This window comes from Rhipicephalus microplus, unplaced genomic scaffold (assembly GCF_043290135.1).
Source record: "Rhipicephalus microplus isolate Deutch F79 unplaced genomic scaffold, USDA_Rmic scaffold_15, whole genome shotgun sequence".
Classification (NCBI taxonomy): Eukaryota; Metazoa; Arthropoda; class Arachnida; order Ixodida; family Ixodidae; genus Rhipicephalus; species Rhipicephalus microplus.
In genome coordinates this window covers 2,007,945-2,029,291 of record NW_027464588.1, presented here as the reverse complement: position 1 = coordinate 2,029,291, position 21,347 = coordinate 2,007,945, and the positions used below count along the sequence as shown (strand labels likewise).

General features: G+C 48.2%; 2 protein-coding genes across 4 annotated transcripts in view; one reads left to right on the top strand and one right to left on the bottom strand.

Moving 5' to 3' along the window:
- Positions 1 to 21,347, bottom strand: part of LOC119173747 (cytochrome P450 3A24) — a 108,294-nt gene that overhangs the window by 72,903 nt on the left and 14,044 nt on the right. For both annotated transcript variants that reach the window (XM_075883128.1, XM_075883129.1), the window contains exons 2-4: positions 9,052 to 9,148; positions 7,922 to 7,974; positions 6,080 to 6,176 (exon numbers count right to left, since the gene is read on the bottom strand). In XM_075883128.1, coding sequence (XP_075739243.1) covers positions 6,080 to 6,176; positions 7,922 to 7,974; positions 9,052 to 9,148 — 247 coding nt within the window. The remainder of the gene's footprint in view (positions 1 to 6,079; positions 6,177 to 7,921; positions 7,975 to 9,051; positions 9,149 to 21,347) is intronic.
- LOC142784670 (uncharacterized) lies at positions 670 to 3,121 on the top strand. Of its 2 annotated transcripts, XM_075883126.1 has the most exons (3): positions 670 to 870; positions 1,493 to 1,586; positions 1,982 to 3,121. In XM_075883126.1, exons 2-3 carry the CDS (start codon positions 1,557 to 1,559, stop codon positions 3,032 to 3,034), a joined length of 1,083 nt encoding a protein of 360 aa, XP_075739241.1. In that variant the 5' UTR covers positions 670 to 870; positions 1,493 to 1,556; the 3' UTR covers positions 3,035 to 3,121. The 2 variants fall into 2 exon arrangements, with proteins under 2 accessions (XP_075739241.1, XP_075739242.1); XM_075883127.1 differs by lacking the exon at positions 670 to 870 and having other exon boundaries at positions 1,437 to 1,586.

Here is a 21,347-nt window from a genome sequence, read left to right as displayed (position 1 = left end):
TGTAATGAACCAAGAACAGGGTAGCTTTTATATATACGATATCAGTTATTTAAGAAAACGGGAAGCTAATAGAAATGTGTCAAAGTTTGCAACTAATCAGATGAAATAAATAGCAGCATACACAATGAAACGAAGAGGCTGATTGTCCTCTTCGTCATCATTTTCTTCGCCCCCAGAACACTTGCGGTGATTTGTCCAGTGTAGGATGAAGTTACTCTGATAGGGAGAGAACAAGTCCAGAGGGGCCTTCTCAGAATCAACGAGCTTGTATTCAAGTTCAGGCGTCAATCAGTTAGATTGACAGACGCCCGCGGTAGAGATCGTGTCCGCCCAGCATTTTTGCGCTATCAGAGAAGCATTTCTCACGCCGCAACGCCAGCGAGGAGCATTTCACCTATCAGCTTTATCGCGCAGGCTATGTACACAAGTACGCAGAAATAAAATTTATGTCATCACGTGGCTAACACGCATCGCATTCAATTTTACCGCGCTTACGACGTATCCACTCACAGCCGCGTTGTCACCTAGGGTTCCTCGATGCGCGCTCTCCCCTCCGCCGCCTTGGAGGGTGGAGTCATTCTGTGAGGGGGTGAATGCCGCCTTCCGATCGGCGGCCGCCATTCGGCTCCCCCCCGCCTCGCTAGAGTGTGCTAGCCCCGTCGCGTCTGGTTTGTGTGAGACAGGTGCGCGGCGTTTTATAGCGTTTTCTCGGGCAAAATGCCCGGGTGTTGCGTGCCACAGTGCACAAACCACTCGCGAAATGGCTATAGGATGTTCAGATTTCCGAAAGATCCGAAAAGGCGACTCCTGTGGCTGGTAAAGATCAAGCGCGACAAGTGGCAACCCACGGACCGTTCGTGTTTGAGCAGCGTAAGTTATGCCATTTCAGCATTTTTGATCGCGATCGAGCCTGATGTGATTGACTCCCTTATATGCAAGCTGCAGAAGGACTGTAGTCGATGAGGGTTGCAACGTGGGCTTGTTGGTTACTCATGTGAAAGGCTTTTGGTGCAGAAGGACGCCAATGACTGTTCAGAAATCTGACCCCGATCGGGCTTAATCGCTATCACCAGTGCACCGGGTGCAATACTCGTTCATTTGCATGCTATGTACATGCGTATTGTTCATTTTGGATAGCACAAAATGCGTTGTTCTTGATCGCTTGTTGTACACGAGCTGCAATTGCGCAGAGATGTGCGCTTACGTTGTCGCTTGTTGCTACCGGCGCCTTCAACAATTTGTTTTTGTAACATCACATTGAAAGCACGCATCCCGTCAGTTCATTATCAAAGAATATTTTCTCACTGTCCCTGTTTTTCAGAAAGAAATTGACAATTTTTCCTTCTTTATTATTAACTCCAACTACAACAGCCCCTAAAATTCCCTTATCACTCTTTACGCATGTCCCTGAAAGTGTTGGCTGTTGTGGTCTGCTTAGAAGGTTTTTGTGAAGATCTTTGAGACCTGATCATCGCGTGTTTCCGCGCTGCAGGGACATTTCGAAGAAACCGCATTTGAGCAGAACCGTGCGGACGGCTGGAAAAAATTGAAGCCGAATGCTCTGCCAACAATCTTTTCGTTCAGAGGTAGGAATCCACTTATTTTCGCGTTAACGGAAGTTTGCGAGTTTGCTTCCTAATTTTGTTCCTTGTTCCAATCTTAGTCAGTTCCACGTTTAGCACTGTTATTGCCGGCCTTCTTAAGAGTCACATGGAGGGTCTAACCAGGTGTTTCTTTAAAAACAGAAAAAAAACGCACATTACAGAAAAACGCTCTTAATACCTTCGGTCAATGAAATCGCTCGTTTCCTTCATTTTTATCGAGAGGTGAATTAACCGCACCTGCCATCCAGAAGCAGGATAATGACAACTTCGCACTTTGTTTATTTTTATTTCTATGCGTAGCGACGCTCAGAGCATGTTCGTTCATAATGATAAAAGAATCTGCCAGCTGATATGCAACATATGTGTGTTTTTTTTAGCGATGCCTAAGCACAGGAAGTCACCAAAAGAAAGGTTTTTACCACAAGGGACGCCTGCGGCCGCAGAAGAAAGTTGTTCTCTGCACAGTCAACCCCATGCACTTAGTTGTCGCACATCCGTCTGTCGCACTTAGTTGTCGAGACATGGCAAAGTACCACGAGGCCCTGGAAACGTTGCGCTTGACATTGGAGACAATACAAGGCATGCAGATGGGAAGTACATCCCAGTGGAAGCCCTCACAGGCTGGTCTCATGGTTGCAACGACAGTGGTCCTTCGTTTGCAAAATATTTTACTGAAATTGGATGGCTACAAGTTCTTGCTCACTGGGAGACTACTTCAGGACTGCCTGGAGAATCTTTTTTCTGTCGTGCGCCAAAGGAAACCCGTCCCTAACGCGTACGACATGAAATGCGCTTTAAAGCTTGTGTGCGTCAGCCAGTTTTTGCACACGCCAGCGAACTCTAGTTATGAGAATGACGACTCTGAGTACCTGGTTGACATGATTTCCCAAGGGAAAAGAGAGTGTCGAGGAGATGATGAAGAGGAAATTGATGATGGGGAAATTCTTTTCATTGAAGCGTTGACTTTAAAAGAGTGCAGCATTTTACACCATATAGGTGGATTCCTTGTGAAAAGAATATTGAAGAAAACGGACTGCAAGCAGTGCAGGGCTGCAATGCAAGGCTCGGCGAACCATGAACACGCATATTTAACTGCACTAAAGGAGTATGTTCAGGATGGTGAGAACTTGTGTTATCCGAGCGGTGAGGTTATGAGCTCGCTCATATCTTGTGAAAAACACTTTAAAGGGATCACATCCTGGACAGACAACCTGTTCACCCTGAAGTCCCCTCTCAAAGCTGTAACTGAATATTTAATCAAGAGGACCAAGTGCAGTGTGCAGGCATGCCAGCAACACAAGGGTTCTCTGGAAAAAATGTTGATATCCAGTTATGCACGAGTAAGGCTTCGCATTCACCTGCGCCAGCTCGAAACAGCGAGAACCAGTGGGAGTGGAAGCAAGACATGCGCTGCGGTTAACTTGCAGTGAGTTGTAGCACTTGTTTTTGAAATATATTAAAGTTATCGATGAAATAAACAAGCTATGGCATCAGAAATTGCCGTATATTGAACGCAATTTGCTTTCTTATTGTTGAGAAGCCGTGTGGTCGCTTCATTTTAACGATATCGACGAACGCTTTATTACAGTTACTAATTTATAATATATTCCAGCGGAAAATACGCTAAACCTGGTTTGATAGTCAGTGTCTGCGTGCGAGTCATGATTTAATGCATAAAAGCCGTATGTAGAGCCCCAAATAGTATATGTATTGAACAATTTTTTTGCCCATCTGCTATTTACAGTAAGGTAAAAAAGATGAAAACAAAATTCAGAATACTGTGCGTTGCAGGGTGCGGTCCGTAAATGGAGTATCTGATGAATAATTCGAAAACTAGATCTGAAAATATGGTGTGCAATCACAGTTTTTCTCTTTTCTCGTGAGAGCACGTTTTTTTTTAATTCTTTTTTTGACCGGCAAGCAAACTGTTTTTACACTTTTGTGAAAGGCACAAAACACACAGACACAATGAAAGGTTATGGGACTTGCGTGCGTGTGTTTCGCATCTTTAACCAGTATAAATAGTTACCGACTAGCCCAAGAAGATGCTATCTGAAGATGTTAACGTGGCTGGCGTGGACGGTAGTATTCTGCTGCGAACAGCTCCAGCTGCTAATGTCGCTTTAAAAATAAAAATTAGAGAATAGAAATCTGAGACCTTGACACTCCCGATGCGAAAACTTTGTATTGTCATGTTGCTTGAGTACCACTCGTTTTGACACAACGAACTCTGCATGCAGCCGCGCGACGCCCGTTGGCTGCCTATCGTGGCTATAGGTGGCCTGCGGAGAGGGCATTCTAATGGCGGACGCCGTAGCAGACGACGCTGTTGTCTCCACCCTGCAAGGGGGCGCGCGCATCGAGGTACCCTATTGTCACCTCGATGCCAGCGCCTCGAGTGGCATCCTGTCCTTACATTTCTTGTAACATTTGACAGAAGTGAAACGAGCAGCACGACAGTGCTGCGTGTGCACCCTTGCTGCCTTCGAAAGTGGAAATTTTCATGCCGCAGGTGGAACGAAAGAACCTGCCCCAAAAAGGACAAACGCCCACGAACCCGCCTGTAGGAGGCACGTGTTCAGTTGGCAAAAAGATGGCGCGAAAATCAAACTGACGTTCCCGCACAGCTGAAACGTTGGCTAAATGGTGGAGCTGATGTGTACGCACGGGGTGTTTCTTTGATAACCACCGCAAATGCCCAACATGTATTTCTGACGCCACGCGCGTTTTTGTAGCCATTTTTATCATACGCTGCTATCACGCGTACCACACTGTCTTGATGCCATGGCTGCCGCAGAGCGTGCTCGCAGCAAACTAGTCTGCCCGAGAAGCTCGGGCCATCCTGCATAGCACCCCTGGTCGCCTTTCTCTCCTCCTTTCCCGCCTAGTCACCATAAATTTTCTTTTCCACCGCCTTGCTTCAGTAGGCGGTTTTTCAACCCACTTGAACGTGTGTTCAAGCCCCACCTCGCCAAGAATAACCCATTCATTTTATTCTACATCTTTCTTTCCTTCTTTCTCTCTTTCTTTCTTTCTTTCTTTTCTTGTTCTTTCTCGTTTTTTCTTCCTTTCTTTCATTCTCTCGCTATACTCGTCCTCTTGCGGTCAGAGTTCTTGTACCCACGCCGGAGCAGCTGTCGCCCGTGTTCCGAGAGCGAAGAAGGGAACGAATACGACGCTGATGAAGAAGATGAAGAGAGCACGTGCCGGGCCGGGATGATGATGTTTCCTGTTCACCAGTCTTGAAAAAATAATGAGATTAAGCACATGCACTGTTATAACTTATATAAAAAGGACGTAATTGAATGAACTAAGGGAGGTGTATGATAGAGGTGATATTGTGGTATATCATACGTTTAAATTGGATTCCTACGGTTCGCAAAAATTGGCGTGAACAGATATTACATTTTATAAGCCCATCTGATGGGGTTCGCTGTGGCACCTGACGGATAATATCTCAACCAAATGTTTTTTTATGCGTGGCTTCGACAGCACACGAAGCATGAACTCCAAAACCGTGTCTAAAGGAAGTGAAACCTTAGTGCAAATGCCACTCTCAGACCTCAAAGCCTTGCATTACGGTCGCTTTAGGACTTCTAGTTAACTTTTTTTTACTGTTTTAGTCTAATTTCATTCTAGTCTCATGTAACGTTGAGAGAAATTTGTACGCATATATTTGGTCCTTTTATGAACGTTAGAGCGTTGTATTGATATTTATGAGGCTAAAGAAACACAGTAGCGGCAAGTTGAGAAAACGCTTCGATTTTTACCAACCAGCTAAAAGAGTTTTTACCTTTGCCTTGACTAAGGTTTGGTCCATGTCATGGAAGTGTGTCGGGTTGTGCCTGCGTGTCGACTGCTCACGTTGATAATCAGACGTCATCCCGTTAAAACCCGTTAAAACAGCTTCAACGGTTGGGGCGAAGGCGAATAGCCCGTCAGAGCCACGTATATGCAACCAGAATAACTGCAAAATACCATCACTCTGTTGAAATGGTCTGTTATACTGAATAAACAAAAAACCAGGCACTCGACTTGTAGCGGTCCTGTAGTGGTCCCGGAAAGTCATTATATTTCTTTTTACCTGGACAAAGTAAGTGTCTGCTTTATTCCGCGAATGCGTAACCCTCGCCTAATGGCTTTTCGTCGAACCTTGCACTGTATGCTGTATTGTACAACAGCTAAAAATTAGCGCTGTTTGCACTAAGCTGCGCAAGACTGCGTCGAAGCACAGCTGATCAGCTTCTCTTGATAACCGCCTGTACCGAATTCTTGCGTGGTCATTGTGCGCATGCCGGTTCATGAAGACGATAATTTTTTACCTAAACGACAATGCACAACCTTCTATCTATAACATACGCACACGACCATCAGCGCTCAGCCGTAAAAACCAAGTTCTAATTTAGGCGTAGCCGTGTTTCCTATAATTTACAATATGGAAATAATTTTTCGACAAGAAAGCATTGTCTACTTACCCCTCGGCCAGTAAAATTCGAGAAGTTTCTCACGTAAACTTCCTCTATCAGCTCCAAGTCCTGAGTGACGACGAAGGGCACATCTCCGTTGTAAAACCTGCAATCAGGTACGACATACTTTCTGTGTCTAGCTGCGCGAATGCGACATCGGGGGACAGAAGGGTAGACAAAGTTTGAACTTGGCAGTAAATAACCACGAATGAATTTTTTCGCCCAGGATATTTATAACTGGAGCCGGCAACATGCGTGTCTTCTACAATTTGTCTAAAAGATGGCTCCCGCATGCGACGCATTGTGTTAAAAAATAGGCATCTTTTCAGACTTTGCATTTTCTCCTTTACTCTTGATGGGCTTAGATAAACAAAAGTATACCAAAGAAACTGCCAACATTTAACTTATTTATTGATGCAAGCCTGCACTGAAGCTAGCATTCTGCGTATGCAGGGTCTTTAAAGTAATGTGGCCAAAGTTCCTGAAAATTGAAAAAAATGCGATATTTTTGCGCTGTTTTCTTAATTTATCTTTCTGCATCGGTGGACATTTTAACATGAATGAATACATAAAATGTGGCAGTATTTAAACAAATAGACTGACTTTTTCTTCACTAAGTAGAGACAAGTGATTGGGTCCATGAGATATTCGGAGCATTTCCTGCGAAACGCCTATCGCCCTTTCGAGATTATCAAAAAGTTGCGGATAGAAATTTTCAGACAGTTATGAAATCCGAGCGCAGAAAAGCACAAACTGCTTCACTAATAGGGACCCTCTCCCCTTTTTTTTTAATTTGTACAATCTTCAGACACATTCCGAATGAACGAGCGTCGATACGTTGATATACCAACCACGAAATATACTTCGCTTCAGGCTTGTGCGGGCTGCGCTTGTAATTATGGGAAGTACAGCTTAAATTGGTTAACAGATACAGAAGGACTAACACCACTATAATCGTTCTACGAAACTGTGGCGTCATTCTATAGTCATCGGCTACTTGCGCTCATCAGTGCTTCTGTTTCAGTTTCTCCGGTGAATTTCGTATGAGCTCCGTATTCAATGTGCTCCGCATATACCTCGTTTTTTTTTTTTTAATCGCAGAAACTTGAGTTGGTTTGAATTAACCGCCAACTCTCTTCAAAGTGACATCAAGGTGCGAACGGTGGTATTGCAAAGGCAGTAATTTGTATGAAATTTGTTTCACCTTGCCGAAAACACGAATAACATCGATAAAATTTAACGCAATGAACGTTTCTACGCTTTTCACTATATTTACTTCTCAGCGTGTTTGTGTGTGTGTTTGTGTGTGTGTGTGTGGAAAATCTTGGAGCGTAACGTCAAAAAATAAGAAACAAGCTGTTCTGTAAGTTTTCTGCAAATTATGATTTTTGAATTTCTGGAGCTTGTGCGCAGCACAACGGCGAAAGAAAATTCAGTAGGGAAAGTTGTGTGTTTCTTTCTGTGATTGCTTTTAAGGGATTTTTGTTAACATTTTTATTTTTATTTATTTATTTCTTTTTACCTAAATAAATAAAGAATAGGAGTGGACACGTGTTTTTAATACTTTGAGAAGTTTACAATTTTGGCAAACACTTCCGTAGCCCCAGCTTTTTAGGTGGTTTGTGAAGCTCAGCTGACCCTCACGTGCCCCGAATCATCTTTTTTGCCTAAAACATCTTAAAAACAATATAGTTGAACATAATGACTATGCATCTACAATTATTTTCATCTCTTGTGAGAAATGGTTATTCCATGAACGCCATGACTCTGACAGTTTCCGTAGAGTGATCCTGCAAACACATATCTATTGAATGAAGCAGCCCCCTTCAAGTTAGTGAATGTCATGCTTACCCAAATATGTCCCCATATTTTTCTATCCATCTTCCAATAACCTTGTATATATCCTGTGAAAGAATGGAGAGAAAACATTAAAGGAAATTTCGAAACCCGACGTGTATTTCAAAAGGCCGCAGATTTCACTGCTCCGGCACTGCAATCGACGAATTCCCCAAATTGTGATAAACAGTGAAGTACTGACAATGAATTTTTCGAATAACAAATGCTCTCATTTCATATTTTTATTTGGCAATTTCATTAGGATATACTAAAAGCGCCTAGGTATGTGACGCTCTGTGAATTAGCGCCTCGTTGGTGCCTTACATACGGTTCCCTCGTATACATCTATATTACAGAGCCACACTGGAACACGACTGCAGCAAAACGCTGGTCAGTCCAATCACAAAGGTAAATTAAGTTTGAAGACGGATCCACAAGGACGAGGAAACTGAGCACACGCTTCATGTGTCCGTATTAATTTTCAGCTCATTTCACTTTCCTATACTGCAAGACGACAGCCTGACAGTCTGTCCTTCCTAAAGTAGATCTGTTCTGGTATAGCATGTTATCTTATGGCACATATAAACCGAACTGTGACCGTTAATCACGCTGCTGCAGCCGATAAGTTTCGAGGCCCGTTTGTGAATGTAGAGGAATCCTAAAGAAACAATACTACGTACCCGCAAAAGATCACATCAAGGCGGACTTTCATTTATCACCCGTTTTTTTTTTTTCACAGAATGAAGTCCGCTTGATAATTCTTTTTGTACTTGTGGTTTTTGTTTTTGTAGAAGACGTGCGATACGAGGAAAAACGCACGAAGAAATGTCGAGACAGTGACCACTCTTGCGTACGAATGCAAGAGCACGGGTAGTTACACCGCGCATTCAGGAAAATTCAAGATTTTGATTATTATTGAGCAAGAAATTGTGGTTATTACAAAGAAATGAGTCAAGCGTCAGTGAAAAATAAATAACAATCAAAAACCGAACACCTGCACTTTCCTGCAATTCATCAGCTCATACAATAATTTTATATTTGCATACTTGGAGTAATAGGCTAACGAGCTCACAGAAATTCAGCAGAAGAACTTTTGAGTCATGAGCGTTAAAGGGGCGATACTATTTCTCCCGCCATGCTCTCACCGTAGAGTGGTATTCTAGAAGGTTGCCCCATATCAGGTTTGGCTTCGGTCCCGCAACGCCGATTCTCTTGAAGTACGAAAAGTGCCACCACCGCCACCTGAAAAGAGAGATGAGGAGGAAGGTCAGGAGGTTAACCACTGCGGGAGGGGGTAAAATGAGTGAGAGAAAGGGAGAGACGGAAAACTCAAGTGCACGCAACACACAAACACACACACACACACACACACACACACATACACACACACACACACACACACGCGCGCGCGCACGCGTTCTGGCTACAATCGTTCAAAAAATGCCGGTCAACGCCAAAAAGCGTAGCGCTGGTGGTGGTGAAAACATTTAATAACCATTAAATGGTTACAGAGAGGTGATTGGGTTGGGGCCTTATTGGCCTCCTACCCTCACAGCACTAGGTGGAACCCCTATTCCGGGGCTCCATTGGCAAGCAACGCCGCCCGCGCACGTTGAACCAGAGCCTCTTGGGCCTTCAGGTCTTGACAGCCGAGCAGGGCCGCCTCCCAGTCCTCTCTCGTGGGATTGGGGTTGGGGGGGATAGATGGATTAGACTGGCACGCCCAGACGATGTGAAAGGTGTCAGCCACCTCACCACAGAACTGGCACGTGCCATCAAAGGATGAATTGAAATGTTTTAGCACCGCCGGGCACAGTACACTATTGGTAAACAGTTTTAAAAGGAGGCGCTCGTCAGCGCGATGCAGTCCCTTACAAGGGTCTGGATAGCGCCGGTGCTCCTCCTTGTAGTAATTGGTAATATCTTTGAATGAAAGGGCCGAATTGTCTGATTGCGAGTAGGCTTCCAAAGACAGGGAGATAGCCCGGGAAGAGAGTGCGCGGGCGGCCTGATCGGCCTGTTCGTTACCCCTGAGTCCTTGGTGACCGGGTGCCCAAACCAGATTTCGCGGAGTTGGATTAACGTATCGGCAGCTAGGTTCCAGTATGCGCTGAGCAAGCGGTGAAGCCCACCCTAGCTGATAGTTCCGACAGGCCCCTCGTGAGTCGGTGATGATATGTTTAGAAGAGGGATAGGTGAGAGCCAGAGCGATGGCAACCTCCTCCGCGTGTGTTGCGCTGTAGGCTTTGAAAGTGAGCCCGTTTACGGTGTTTGCGTTGTGTATGACTGCGGCAGTATACCACCCCCCATGGTGCGGGCCGGCAACGTCCACGTAGCACACGTGTTCCTCTTGACCAAAGTGTCGCTGCAACGCTTCCGCGCGCGCCTGGCGGCGACCACTGTGGTTTTCTTTGGACATGTTGCGGGGAAGGGGTCGGACCCGGAGGGCGCGTCTCCAAGGTTCTGGCACTCTCACCCTTTCCTCAATATAGTAATCGTGTTTGATGTGTATTCGGTCCAAGAGGCGGCGACCGGAATGGGTCTGTGCAAGGCGCGTGTATTGGTTAACGAGGTGGGCTTCTCGAAGTTCCCGGTAGGTATTCACCACGCCTAGGGCCAGAAGTCTCTGGTTGGACGTGGTGATAGGGAGGTCGAGAGCCCGCTTGATAACTTTACGGTGGATGACCTCGAGTTGATCATCCTCGTGTTTGCGTAGGTGCAAGTAGGGAGTCGAGTAGAGTATTCTACTCGTTACGAAAGCATGGGCAAGCCGCATTGCATCCCTGCTTCGTAATCCGCCCCGCTTGTTGGAGACCCGGCGGACCATACGGCCCACCTGGTCTCCCACCGTGCGAAGTTTGGCTATTGTGGTGTCGGCCTTGCGTTGGTGGTGTATGAAGAGGCCAAGGACGCGGATCTCCTTGGCCTCACGGATCGGTCCCGAGGGAAGACTGATATGGAGCTGAGTTGTGTCCTGAGGGGAGGGACGTACGTGCACAAATTCTGACTTAGCCGGGGCACACTGGAGCCCGCAGTAGGTTGCGTAGTCGTCGACTACAGTCGCTGCTGCTTGCAGGCATGACTCCATGTGACCCAGGTTACCTTGCGTGGCCCAGATCGTGATATCATCCGCGTAAAGAGCGTGATGTATCCCTGGTAAAGAAGCCAATTTGGGGGGAAGATGAAGCATGGCTATATTAAATAGGAGAGGAGAGAGGACCGCGCCTTGAGGAGTTCCCCTCGAGCCGATGGCGTAAGGCCCATGTTCCTCATCTTGTATGCGTATGTAGGCTCGACGGTCTGTAAGAAACTGTCTAACATAATTGAATGTTTTATAACCACAGTTGGTCTGACTGAGGTGGTCAAGGATTACCTCATGCTTCACGTTGTCGAATGCTCCTTTAAGATCCAAGGCCAGGACTACCTTGTCATTGTGGGGGCATTCAACAGGATCTAATATGTCATGGTGGAGCTGTAGAAGTATATCCTGGGCTGACTTCTGAGGGCGGAATCCAAACATGGTGTCCGCAAAAGTGTGCTGTGTTTCTAGAAACTCGGAGAGTCTGTCGCGCACCATCGTTTCCATCAGCTTGCCGACACAAGACGTGAGGGAGATGGGGCGAAGGTTCTCCACGTCAATAGGTTTACCTGCCTTCGGGATGAAGGTCACGAGAGCTGATTTCCATTCAAGAGGGAGAGGAGTTTCTCCGTCCCAAATGCTATTGATGTATTTGAGGAGCGTGGCGTAGGCTGCGTCGGGAAGATTGGCCAACAGTTTGACCGTAACCTGGTCACGCCCTGGTGCAGTGCCACGCTTCATCTTGCGTAAGGCCGCCTGGAGGTCATGGAGCTGGAACGGGGTGTCCAACTGCGTGTTCTTTTTGCCTGCGTAAGAGTATGCGGCCGTCCGGGGGTCCTTGGTGGTGCACAGGTATCGGTCCCTGAGCGTGTTTGCCAGCTGTGTTGTCGTTCCTGTAAAGTTGTGCATGACCTTATGTAAGTGACGTTGAGTTTCCGTGCGTGTTTGTGTTGGATCGATGAGAGCGCGAAACAGTCGCCACGTGTTGCGACCAGACATCTGGCGTGCAGCCGTGTTGCACCTGTCCACCCAGTTAGTGTCGGCTAGCTGAGCAGCATATTCCGCAGCTTGCTCCGTGAGTTCTAGGATGCGTTTCTTGGGGCGTCTGTTATGTTTCTGTTTTTTCCATCGTTTGGTGAGGCTGCGGCGGGCCTGCCAAAGATGGAGGAGGTGGTTGTCCACGTCCGTTTGAGTTTCCGTGAGCTGTATCAGCTGTTCGTGTTGTTTCAGTGTAGACGTCAGTGATTTAGACCAGGTGTCGTATCCCGACTGGAGAGGGTCTACAATAGGTAGAGTGGTGCGGAAAGTTGTCCAGTCTGGGATACGAGCTTGTGTAAGTGGGCGTTTTAAGGGACGCATGTACACAGTTGTGTTTAATACACAATGATCACTACCGAGAGTGTCCTGTGTGTTCAGCCAGTCGGCATGGCGTATGTTGCGTGTAATTGTGAGGTCCGGGCAAGTATCTCGTTGAACAGAGTTGCCTACACGTGTTGGGCTGGCGGGATCAGTGTGGAGGGTGAGTCCAAGTGTAGAAAGAAGTTCCGCAAGCTTCCTTCCACGCGTGTCCTCTCGTGGGTAACCCCATAACCTGCTTGGGGCATTGAAGTCGCCGACGATCAGGAGGGGGTCCCGTCCTGCCACCTGCATAGCTTGTGTGAAAGTTTCGCTGAACGTGACGTTCTTAAGCTTTGGGGGACAGTAAATGTTTAAAATATGAACAGGTGGGTCAGATCGCCTTATAGGCAGCACCGACACCATTGTGTATGGGAAAGGCGGTGTTGTGGGGAGTGTGACTTCCTGGGCGGTATATTGCTTGTGAACAAGTATACATGTCTCCGGGTTGTGTTGAAATGTAGTGTAATTTGTGAGTTTGACGTCCGAGCCGGGTTCCTGAAGGGCAACCACGGCAACAAGGAACTCAAAGGTCTCAAGATAGAGGCGGAAATGAGCCCGCTTCTTGTGGTTCTTGAGACCTCTGCAGTTCCACTGTGTTAGTAACAACGGCTGAGTTGCTCTGGCTCGCGACCTAGGGTTGGAGGCCATGTTCGGAGATAGAGGGTGGGGTTGTGTTGTTAAGATTACTCAGTTCACCAGCACCCTGTGCTGACGTACTGGAGTCTTCAGAAAAGTCCGACTCATCTGGAGTCACTCTGTTAAATTTTGAGGGGCGATTAACGTCCCTAATTGGCCCTACGCGCTTGAGGACGCGTGGATTGTCTTGTATCCACTTTTGGATAATGTGAGTTACTGTTTGTGTCACCTGTGCGATGACAGTCTCCATATGACGCGCGATGGTGTCGTGGATAATTTTGGGGAGGTCGGCCAATTGTGTTTCTATTGCATTCACCTGGGTCTCCAGGGCCGCGACGCGACTGTCTACAGTAGTAGGAATCTCCCTGTCTGTTATATTTTCCTCTTCGTCGCTCAACGAGGGTTTAGTAGTGAGATTGGTTTTGAGCGAGTCAAGTTCGCTGGCTAGTTTTTCATTCTGAGATCGCAAAAGGGCGAGCTCATGCCTGAGTTTTTGTGTTTCGGTAGTGCTTGTGGCAGAAGGAGGTGGAGAGGAGAGAGAGGAGGGAGAGGAGGCGACCTCCACCCAACTGCCCACCTTGGGTTGGTTGCGTGCAGCGTTGCCAGATGGAGCGCCGAGAGCTGGAGATTCCGCCGCGCCAGGTGGTAGCGTTGCCGTTGCTGCTTTGCCAGGAATTGGCACTTTGCCAGTTGACCGGTGCTTTGGTTTTGTTGGGGTCCCCGATGTCCTGGACCCTTGTTGCTGAAGCCTGATGAATTTTTCAGTGCATTCGCGGGAGCTGGTGAGGTGCGGACCCCCGCAAACTATGCACGTTGGGTTGCATTCGTGGGGGGCCATCCCCTCAGGACCAGCGCCCACGTTTTGGCCACAAAGGCTGCATCTTTCGGTGACCGGGTTGGGACAGATATCCGCCCGGTGCCCCAGTGCACCACAGCGGTAGCACGCTGGCACTGTCTTCTTGTACTCCCTGACGGGAGTCAGTTCTGCGTTATAGTGGACGAAACGCGGAACCTTCCTTCCCGCGAAAGTCAACACAGCTACGTTGGAGTTCCCCAGCTTGCGCGCATAGACTAGTTCACCGCCACGCCACTGCACACTATGTTTCAGAGACGCACTGGTTTCGAGGTTGTGCACAGAAATCACGCCGCGACACACATCACCGGTGAGCTTGAGGTGACCGCGAAGCGGCAGCGGTCCTTTGCTGGTGTTGATTTGAAAGTCCGACAGCAGTTTCTGAGCCACCTCGTTATTCTGCGTGCCACAGATGATGATGTTTTGCTCCCAATTGGGAGAAATGCTGATGTCATTCATGTGCTGCCTTCCGATGAGTTGGGAAATGGCAGCGCCGAGTTCACCTTGTTGAAACGCTGCCTTGAGGGCTACTGTGATGCGTGGCTTGAGCACGATCACGTAGTCGCCAGGATTCATCCTGACCGTTGGTTTCGGCGTCCACTTGGAGACTGGTGAAGTCTTTTGTGGAGCTTTAGGAGATGGAGCACGAGCGTCTCCAGTGGCTGAATTGTTGAGCGTAGCGCTCGCGGGGCCTTCTTCTTTGACTTTACCTGCTAACGATTGTGTAAAATTCTTTCCGCGACGTAGGTATACTGGAGATATTTTTTGTGACTGCATACACTACAGTGCACAGTGACAATATCTTGCAACGTGCTCAACTAATTAGATAAAGAATTAAGAGAGCTTTAGAGATAGCCGAATAGGCTAACCATATTGTCTCTTTATGGTGCATTCAGACGACGGACCAAATCCGGATTTGTCGTGGACGCGGACAGCTAATCCGCGGATGGTCCGCCTGCAGGTGCATCCACACGACGGACGGTGTCCTAGGGGAAAACAGCCGGATTACCCTCGACAGCAGATTCGGCGGTCACCTGCGCCCGCTGGCAGCAGACCAGTTTGAGAGTATTCAACATGGATGCCCGCAAGAAGCGAAGCTTGGCTGCGATGTCTGTCGTGTTGTGACAAATGAACGAGTAGTGTTATTCTTTCAGGAGAAAAGGGAGTTGCTATCAGGATATTCTTTCAACTACATTATTCCCCACTTGTAGAACTTCTAAACGTGTCTCCCGCCTTTTTTTTTTTAGAAGCGGCACGTCGCCGGTTGCAAAAGTTGGAATATTTCACCACCATGACGGCTAAGAATCTCGCGTGTTAAGCAACGGCGGCGACATTTCCCGAACCACCAAAAGTGATTTCTGCATATTTATTCACCCGAGAACAAAGTCTCCGTAAACTAAGTAAACAATGCTCAAGCGTAGATGATGCCGACCAGTCATGCAGCTGTCCGCGAGCCATGGAGGACATGCCGCGAGCAGACGAAAAGTGTACTGGTTGCCACCGACCCCAAGCTATTCCGCTGAAGTACCGGCTCTCCCCCGCCAGAATCCCGATGTGAGAAACAGGTTGGGCTCATCCGTCCGCGAGCCGCGCGGACGAGGGGAATCGCTGATGTGAGGTCACGTGACGCGCCGTCCGTCCCGCCACATCGCGATTCGATCCGTCGTCTGAATACACCATTAGTGTTTCTTTATTGTCTGTCCGGCGGGTGTATGACTAATTTCGAGAAGTTAACGTATATATGAACTAATTAAGGCTACTATATTTTCATTCATTCATTCATTTTTATTTCCTTAAGGACCCCACTCGGGGGTATTACATAAGGGGTGGATACACAGGAAAAGAGAACAATTGAACACGTTAGTTTTCGCAGCATAGGTTATTTGTAAGATTTGTCGCGAAGGATGATGGGCAGGTGGTTGAAGCAATGGAGCAGGGAAGGTCGTTCCAATCGTTGATGGCGCGGGGAAAAAAGAAGCGGAAAAAGCGGCAGTTCTGTTACGATAACGGGACACTTGAAGTGGATGGCTTGTGCGGTGTGAGATGTATGTCGGGGGGAGGATGTAAGGAGCTGCATTGAGAGAAGAATGAAAAAATTTATGAAAGAGGGAAAGGGTGGCGATACGGCGGCGAACAGAGAGGGGTGATAAACCGGATTGTGCTTTCAAGGATGAAATACTGATGTCGTATGAGTACTGGGAGTGAATGAATCTAGCGGCGCGATTTTGGACAGATTCGAGGTCGTTAATGAGGTATGTTTGGGGCGGGTTCCATATGGGGGAGGCATATTCGAGTTTCGATCTGACGAGGAACTGATATGCTAGCAACTTCACATGTTTTGGTGCATGACGTAGGTGACGCTTCAAGAAGCCCAGAGTTTTATTTGCCGATGAAATGACGTTAGTAATATGCGCATTCCAAGTGAGATATATATATATATATATATATATATATATATATCCATGTCAATGCTGAACAATCACTCTCGAGCCATGCAGCCAAAAAGTAAAAACGTGCTAACGTTTCAGACTTTGGTGACCACCTCCTTTTTGTAACGAGCTAATCAAGCACTTTTATCTAGGATGCAGGGTCTTTCCCCTTCCTCACACCAAACAATATAGGAGCTCGTGCGATTACGTCTAACCCCTACAAGCAACAACCCATCGGAAGCCGCTATTAATTACTAAGGTTATCTGGAGTTCGCGTTAAAGGATTAATTACTAAGGTTATCTGGAGTCCGCGTTAAAGGAGCCCAGGTGTTCGAAATTTCCGGAGCCCTCCACTACCGCGTCTGTCATAATCATATGGTGGTTTCGGGACGTTTATTCCCACATATCAAACAATCCATCTATCTATCTATCAAGGTTATCTGGAGTTCTCTGTTTCTACGACATGCATCAAATGCAACGACACCGTAGATCTACGTCTTATAGTCTGCCGTTGCTCCGCGTTACGCTGCAACGAATAAGACAACCCTGAAGAACGTTTGGGTTCAACTCATTCTCAGGCTGGAGGGACAGCTATGGGCGACAAGCGCATTATGCGCTTATTATTTGCACAACGTCGAAGCGGCCCTCTGTGAGCTAGGAAATTACCCCGACCTAATAGACCTCCACAACATTCTTCCAACTATCCATTCATTAAATACTTATTTTAATTAAATATTTCAGTAGCTTTTTGCCAGACTGTTCACCGATTCCAAAAGTTGACACATGTATTGAGTGATTCTGTATTAATTTAACCAATATGTAGCGTCACTTATACATGTACTGCTATGTGGCTGTGAACATGTCATATAATACGACATTCATATTGCGACGGGCTTCTTCTGCGCGGCAGAGCGTCTCGGCTGTCGAGGTTTCCATGTCTAGTGTAAAAGGTAGTATAGTGTCGAGACAAAATCGTGGGGAGCGAGCGTACAGCAGGTAAAATGGAGAGTAACCTGTAGTCTCATGCTTCGCGGTATTATACGCGTACGTGATGTAAGGTAGCACATCCTCCCAGTTTTGTGCTTAGAATCGACATAAATAGACAGCATGTTCATGAGAGTCCGGTTCGTGCGCTCTACAAGATCATTGGTCTGCGGGTGATATGGTGTGGCATGGCGGAAATTGCAGGCAGACAGACGCAGGATCTCTTCAACGACGTCGGCAACGAACTGACGTCCGTGGTCGCTAATGACAACGCGTGGAGGACCATGGCGGAGAATTATACAGCGAAGCAAAAACTGCGACACGTGCATGGCCGTTGCAGCAGGTATTGCAGCAGTTTCTGCGTAGTGCGTTAGGTGGTCAACACAGACGACGACCCATCGATTGTTACTGCTCGATCGTGGAAATGGACTGAGCAGATCGACACCAACAGTCTCGAAGGGAGAGTTAGGAGGTGGAACAGGATGGAGAAGTCCTGGCGGCGTAGCCGTGGGACGTTTGTGTCGTTGGCATTGTTCGCATCCAGCAACGTATTTTTCTGTGTCGTGTCGCATCTTGGGCCAATAGAACCTTTGCTGGATTCGTTGAAGCGTTCTGGCGAAGCCCATGTGGCCGCAGGTTGCGTCGTTGTGTAAGGACCGAAAGACCGTAAAGTGAGCCCGTAGAGTGCATGGAACAACTAGAAGCAGACGGGCGCCTTGTCCGGAATAATTCTTCTTGTAAAGGACGCCGTCATGAACCTCAAAAGAGCTTGGGTTTGCGTGTTCATTTGCGGAGGCGAACAGAGAATCTAAGGAGCGGTCCTCTTGTTGGGCAGTCCGGAAAGTCGCGAGATCAGGGAACTCAGAGGCAATAGCGCCGATATACTGGTCGAAGTTGTCAGCGTCGCACTCCGTCGTCGGTAGAGGAAGGCGCGATAGGCAGTCGGCGTCTGCGTGCCGGTTACCGCTCTTGTAGCGTACTGTGAAGTCGAAATCCTGTAAGCGCAAAGCCCATAGCGCCAGTCGTCCAGATGGGTCTCGGAGGCCTACCAACCAGCATAGAGAATGATGGTCGGTGATCACCGAGAAGCGATGGCCGTAGATGTATGGGCGAAACTTGTGCACGGCGAAAACAACTTCGAGGCACTCCTGTTCTGTGACTGTGTAATTTCGTTCTGCTTTGCTCAACGAACGACTCGCGTAAGCGACCACGTGTTCAGCATTGTCATGGCGCTGAACGAGCACTGCACCAAGGCCGATTCCGCTGGCATCTGTGCGAATTTCTGTTTCAGCAGAAGGATCGAAATGTCGTAGTACCGGTCCTGAAGTCAGTATGAACCGAAGCTGCTTAAAGGCTGCTTCGCAATCCGGTGTCCAGTGAAAAGGGACATCCTTTTGCAGCAAGTCAGTCAGTGGTTGTGCTTTATCAGCGAAATTCGGAACAAATCGACGAAAGTAATAACACAGGCCCAGGAAGCTACGCAACTCCCTGGGGGACTGCGGCTGCTTGAAGTTGCTGACAGCGGCGACTTTCTGCGGGTCCGGTCTCACGCCATTTTTATCCACCAGGTGTCCCAGAACCAAGGTTTCACGTTCTCCAAAGCGACATTTTTTGAGTTCAGTGTAAGCGCAGCTTCCTCGAGACAGGTTGGAACGAGGTCAAGGCGATGATTATGTTCTTCAAATGTTCGGCCAAAAATCACCACATCGTCCAAGTAACACAGGCAAATTTCCCATTTGAGGCCCCGTAAAACGGTGTCCATATATCTTTCAAATGTGGCGGGGGCATTACACAAGCCGAATGGCATAACATTAAACTCAAACAGACTGTCGGGTGTAACAAAGGCCGTCTTTTCTTTGTCAGCCGGATCCATGGGGATCTGCCAATACCCGGATCGCAAGTCCACCGATGAAAAATAGGACGCTGAATGCAGGCAGTCGATGACATCATCGATGCGAGGAAGCGGGTACACGTCCTTCTTAGTTATAGAGTTGAGACGTCGGTAGTCAACGCAGAACCTCCAGGACCCATTTTTTTCTTGACCAAGATAACAGGCGCGGCCCAGGGACTTGACGATTCTTGAATTACGCCAGAGGTTAGCATCTCGCTGACTTGCTCTGAAATTACCTTGTGCTCTGACACGGAAGCTCGATAACGTTTCTGTCTGAGGGGGTGCGCAGATCCGGTGTCGATCTTGTGACGAGTGCGTGTGCTGGGCGTCTGAGGTCTATGCGACTTGCGTGCAAAATCAAATACTTTAGCGTGCCTGGCCAGCAGTGTAACCAACACTTTGCGCTTATGCGAGGGACTAGACTTGCTAACCATCTTGTAAAATTCGTATTCCGTGCCAGATACATCAGCATAGTCCAAATTTGCCGCATTGCTGAGAGCTCCTATGCAGATACTGCACTGCCCTTCAAACATGGCAAGGCGCATTCCCTCTGGTAGTACAACAGACTCGGATGAGCAGTTAACTACCCATAATTTAGTTTTTCCCTCGGTGAGAGACACAACGCAGCGCGGCAGAAAGATGTTTTTCTTCATGCAAGGCAAAGGCAACGGCTCAATCACAATATCAGGAGAACTGAAACTCGGGTCGGCATTCGAAGCAGCAACGGGCACGCTGGCAGTAGACCATGCCGGTAGAATAGTGTCTTTAACTACAACGAGTTTGTCGTCTCCGCTAGGCTGAGGCTGCTGGGCGAGGGCGGACAACAGAACCTCGCCTGTCCCGCAGTCGACAGTCGCACGGCACTCTTGCAAGAAGTCAATTCCAAGGATAACGTCATGCGTGGAATGAGCGAGCACTGCGAATTCTGCCTTGAACGCTTTACCAGCAACACGAACAGACACAGTGCACACACCTACTGGACACAAAGCCGTGCCGCTGACTACTCGAAAAGTAGAAGATTTATCCCAATAAAACATAACCTTGCGGCCAAGTCTCTCCTTGAAAACTAAACTCATTACAGAAACTGTTGCACCGGTGTCTACCAGAGCCATCGTGGGAACATCGTCAATGAATACATGAACCTTGTTGTGAAGCATGTGAACTAATGGAGGCATACTTGTGTGCAAAACAGTACGTCAAGCGACCTCGCCTCCATCGGCCGCGCCGGCTAGTTTCCCGGTGGCGGAGAGGAAAGCCGCGGCCGGGGACAGGGAGATGGGGACCGTCGCTGGCGCGTGGTAGGTGGCGTCAAGCTCCTCACAGAAGCAGGCGAGTCACTGCGGATGTTTGGCCGGTGCCCATGCTTCTGGGCAGTTGAATCCGAAGGCCAGTAGGCATAATAGGGCTGTTGACTTTGCCGTGAAAGCATCGCTGGTCGGTCAAAAAACGTCGTGCGTGGGCGACGTCGCGATGGGCAAAACCGGGCGATATGTCCGCGAACACCGCACTGGTAGCACACGGGGCGTTCCCGAGGCACATTGAATGCTGCGGTGTGGAGACGATTCTCAGGGAACTGTTGCCACTCGGACACAAACGGAGGCGGTTGGCTGTCGTAGCTATAACTGCTGCGGGGAGCATAAGACGACTCGACGTAAGTAGCCTGTGGTGGCGGAGCCCTCAGCCGTGGACTGCGGGTGGAGTAACTGCGCTCGTCGAAACTCGCAGCATTGATGCTTGGGGATAGTGTATCACACTGCGGGTCTCCAGCTTGCATGGGAACAGAGACATGGCGACGCAGTTCCTCCCGTACAATCTGACGAATGGTGGAGGAAAGGTCGGCAGGTAGAGAATTCTGGCAGACATCGACGGTGGCAACAGTCGTGACGTTGGCCAGATGTCCGAACTTCGATGTGATGCGACGAGTTTTAAGAGCCTCGAAGGTTCGGCAGTGGTTAATCACGTCGGCTACGCATTCCAGGCTCTCCTTGCCAATGAGGAAGTGGTAGACGTCATCGGCGATGCCCTTGAGTATATGGCCCACTTTGTCTTCTTTCGTCATGTGGGCATCCACCGACTTGCACAACTTCAGAATCTCTTGAATGTAGGTTCGGCATGTCTCACCGGTGACTTGAGCCCTCTGCGACAACGTCTGCTCGGCACGTTTCTTCTTC

Bases quoted from the DNA above. Each gene is read 5' to 3' on its own strand.
- LOC142784670 (XM_075883126.1), top strand. From the start codon at position 1,557: ATGCTCTGCCAACAATCTTTTCGTTCAGAG. The intron at 1,587-1,981 runs GTAGGAATCCAC...TGTTTTTTTTAG, and splicing joins AACAATCTTTTCGTTCAGAG to CGATGCCTAAGCACAGGAAG.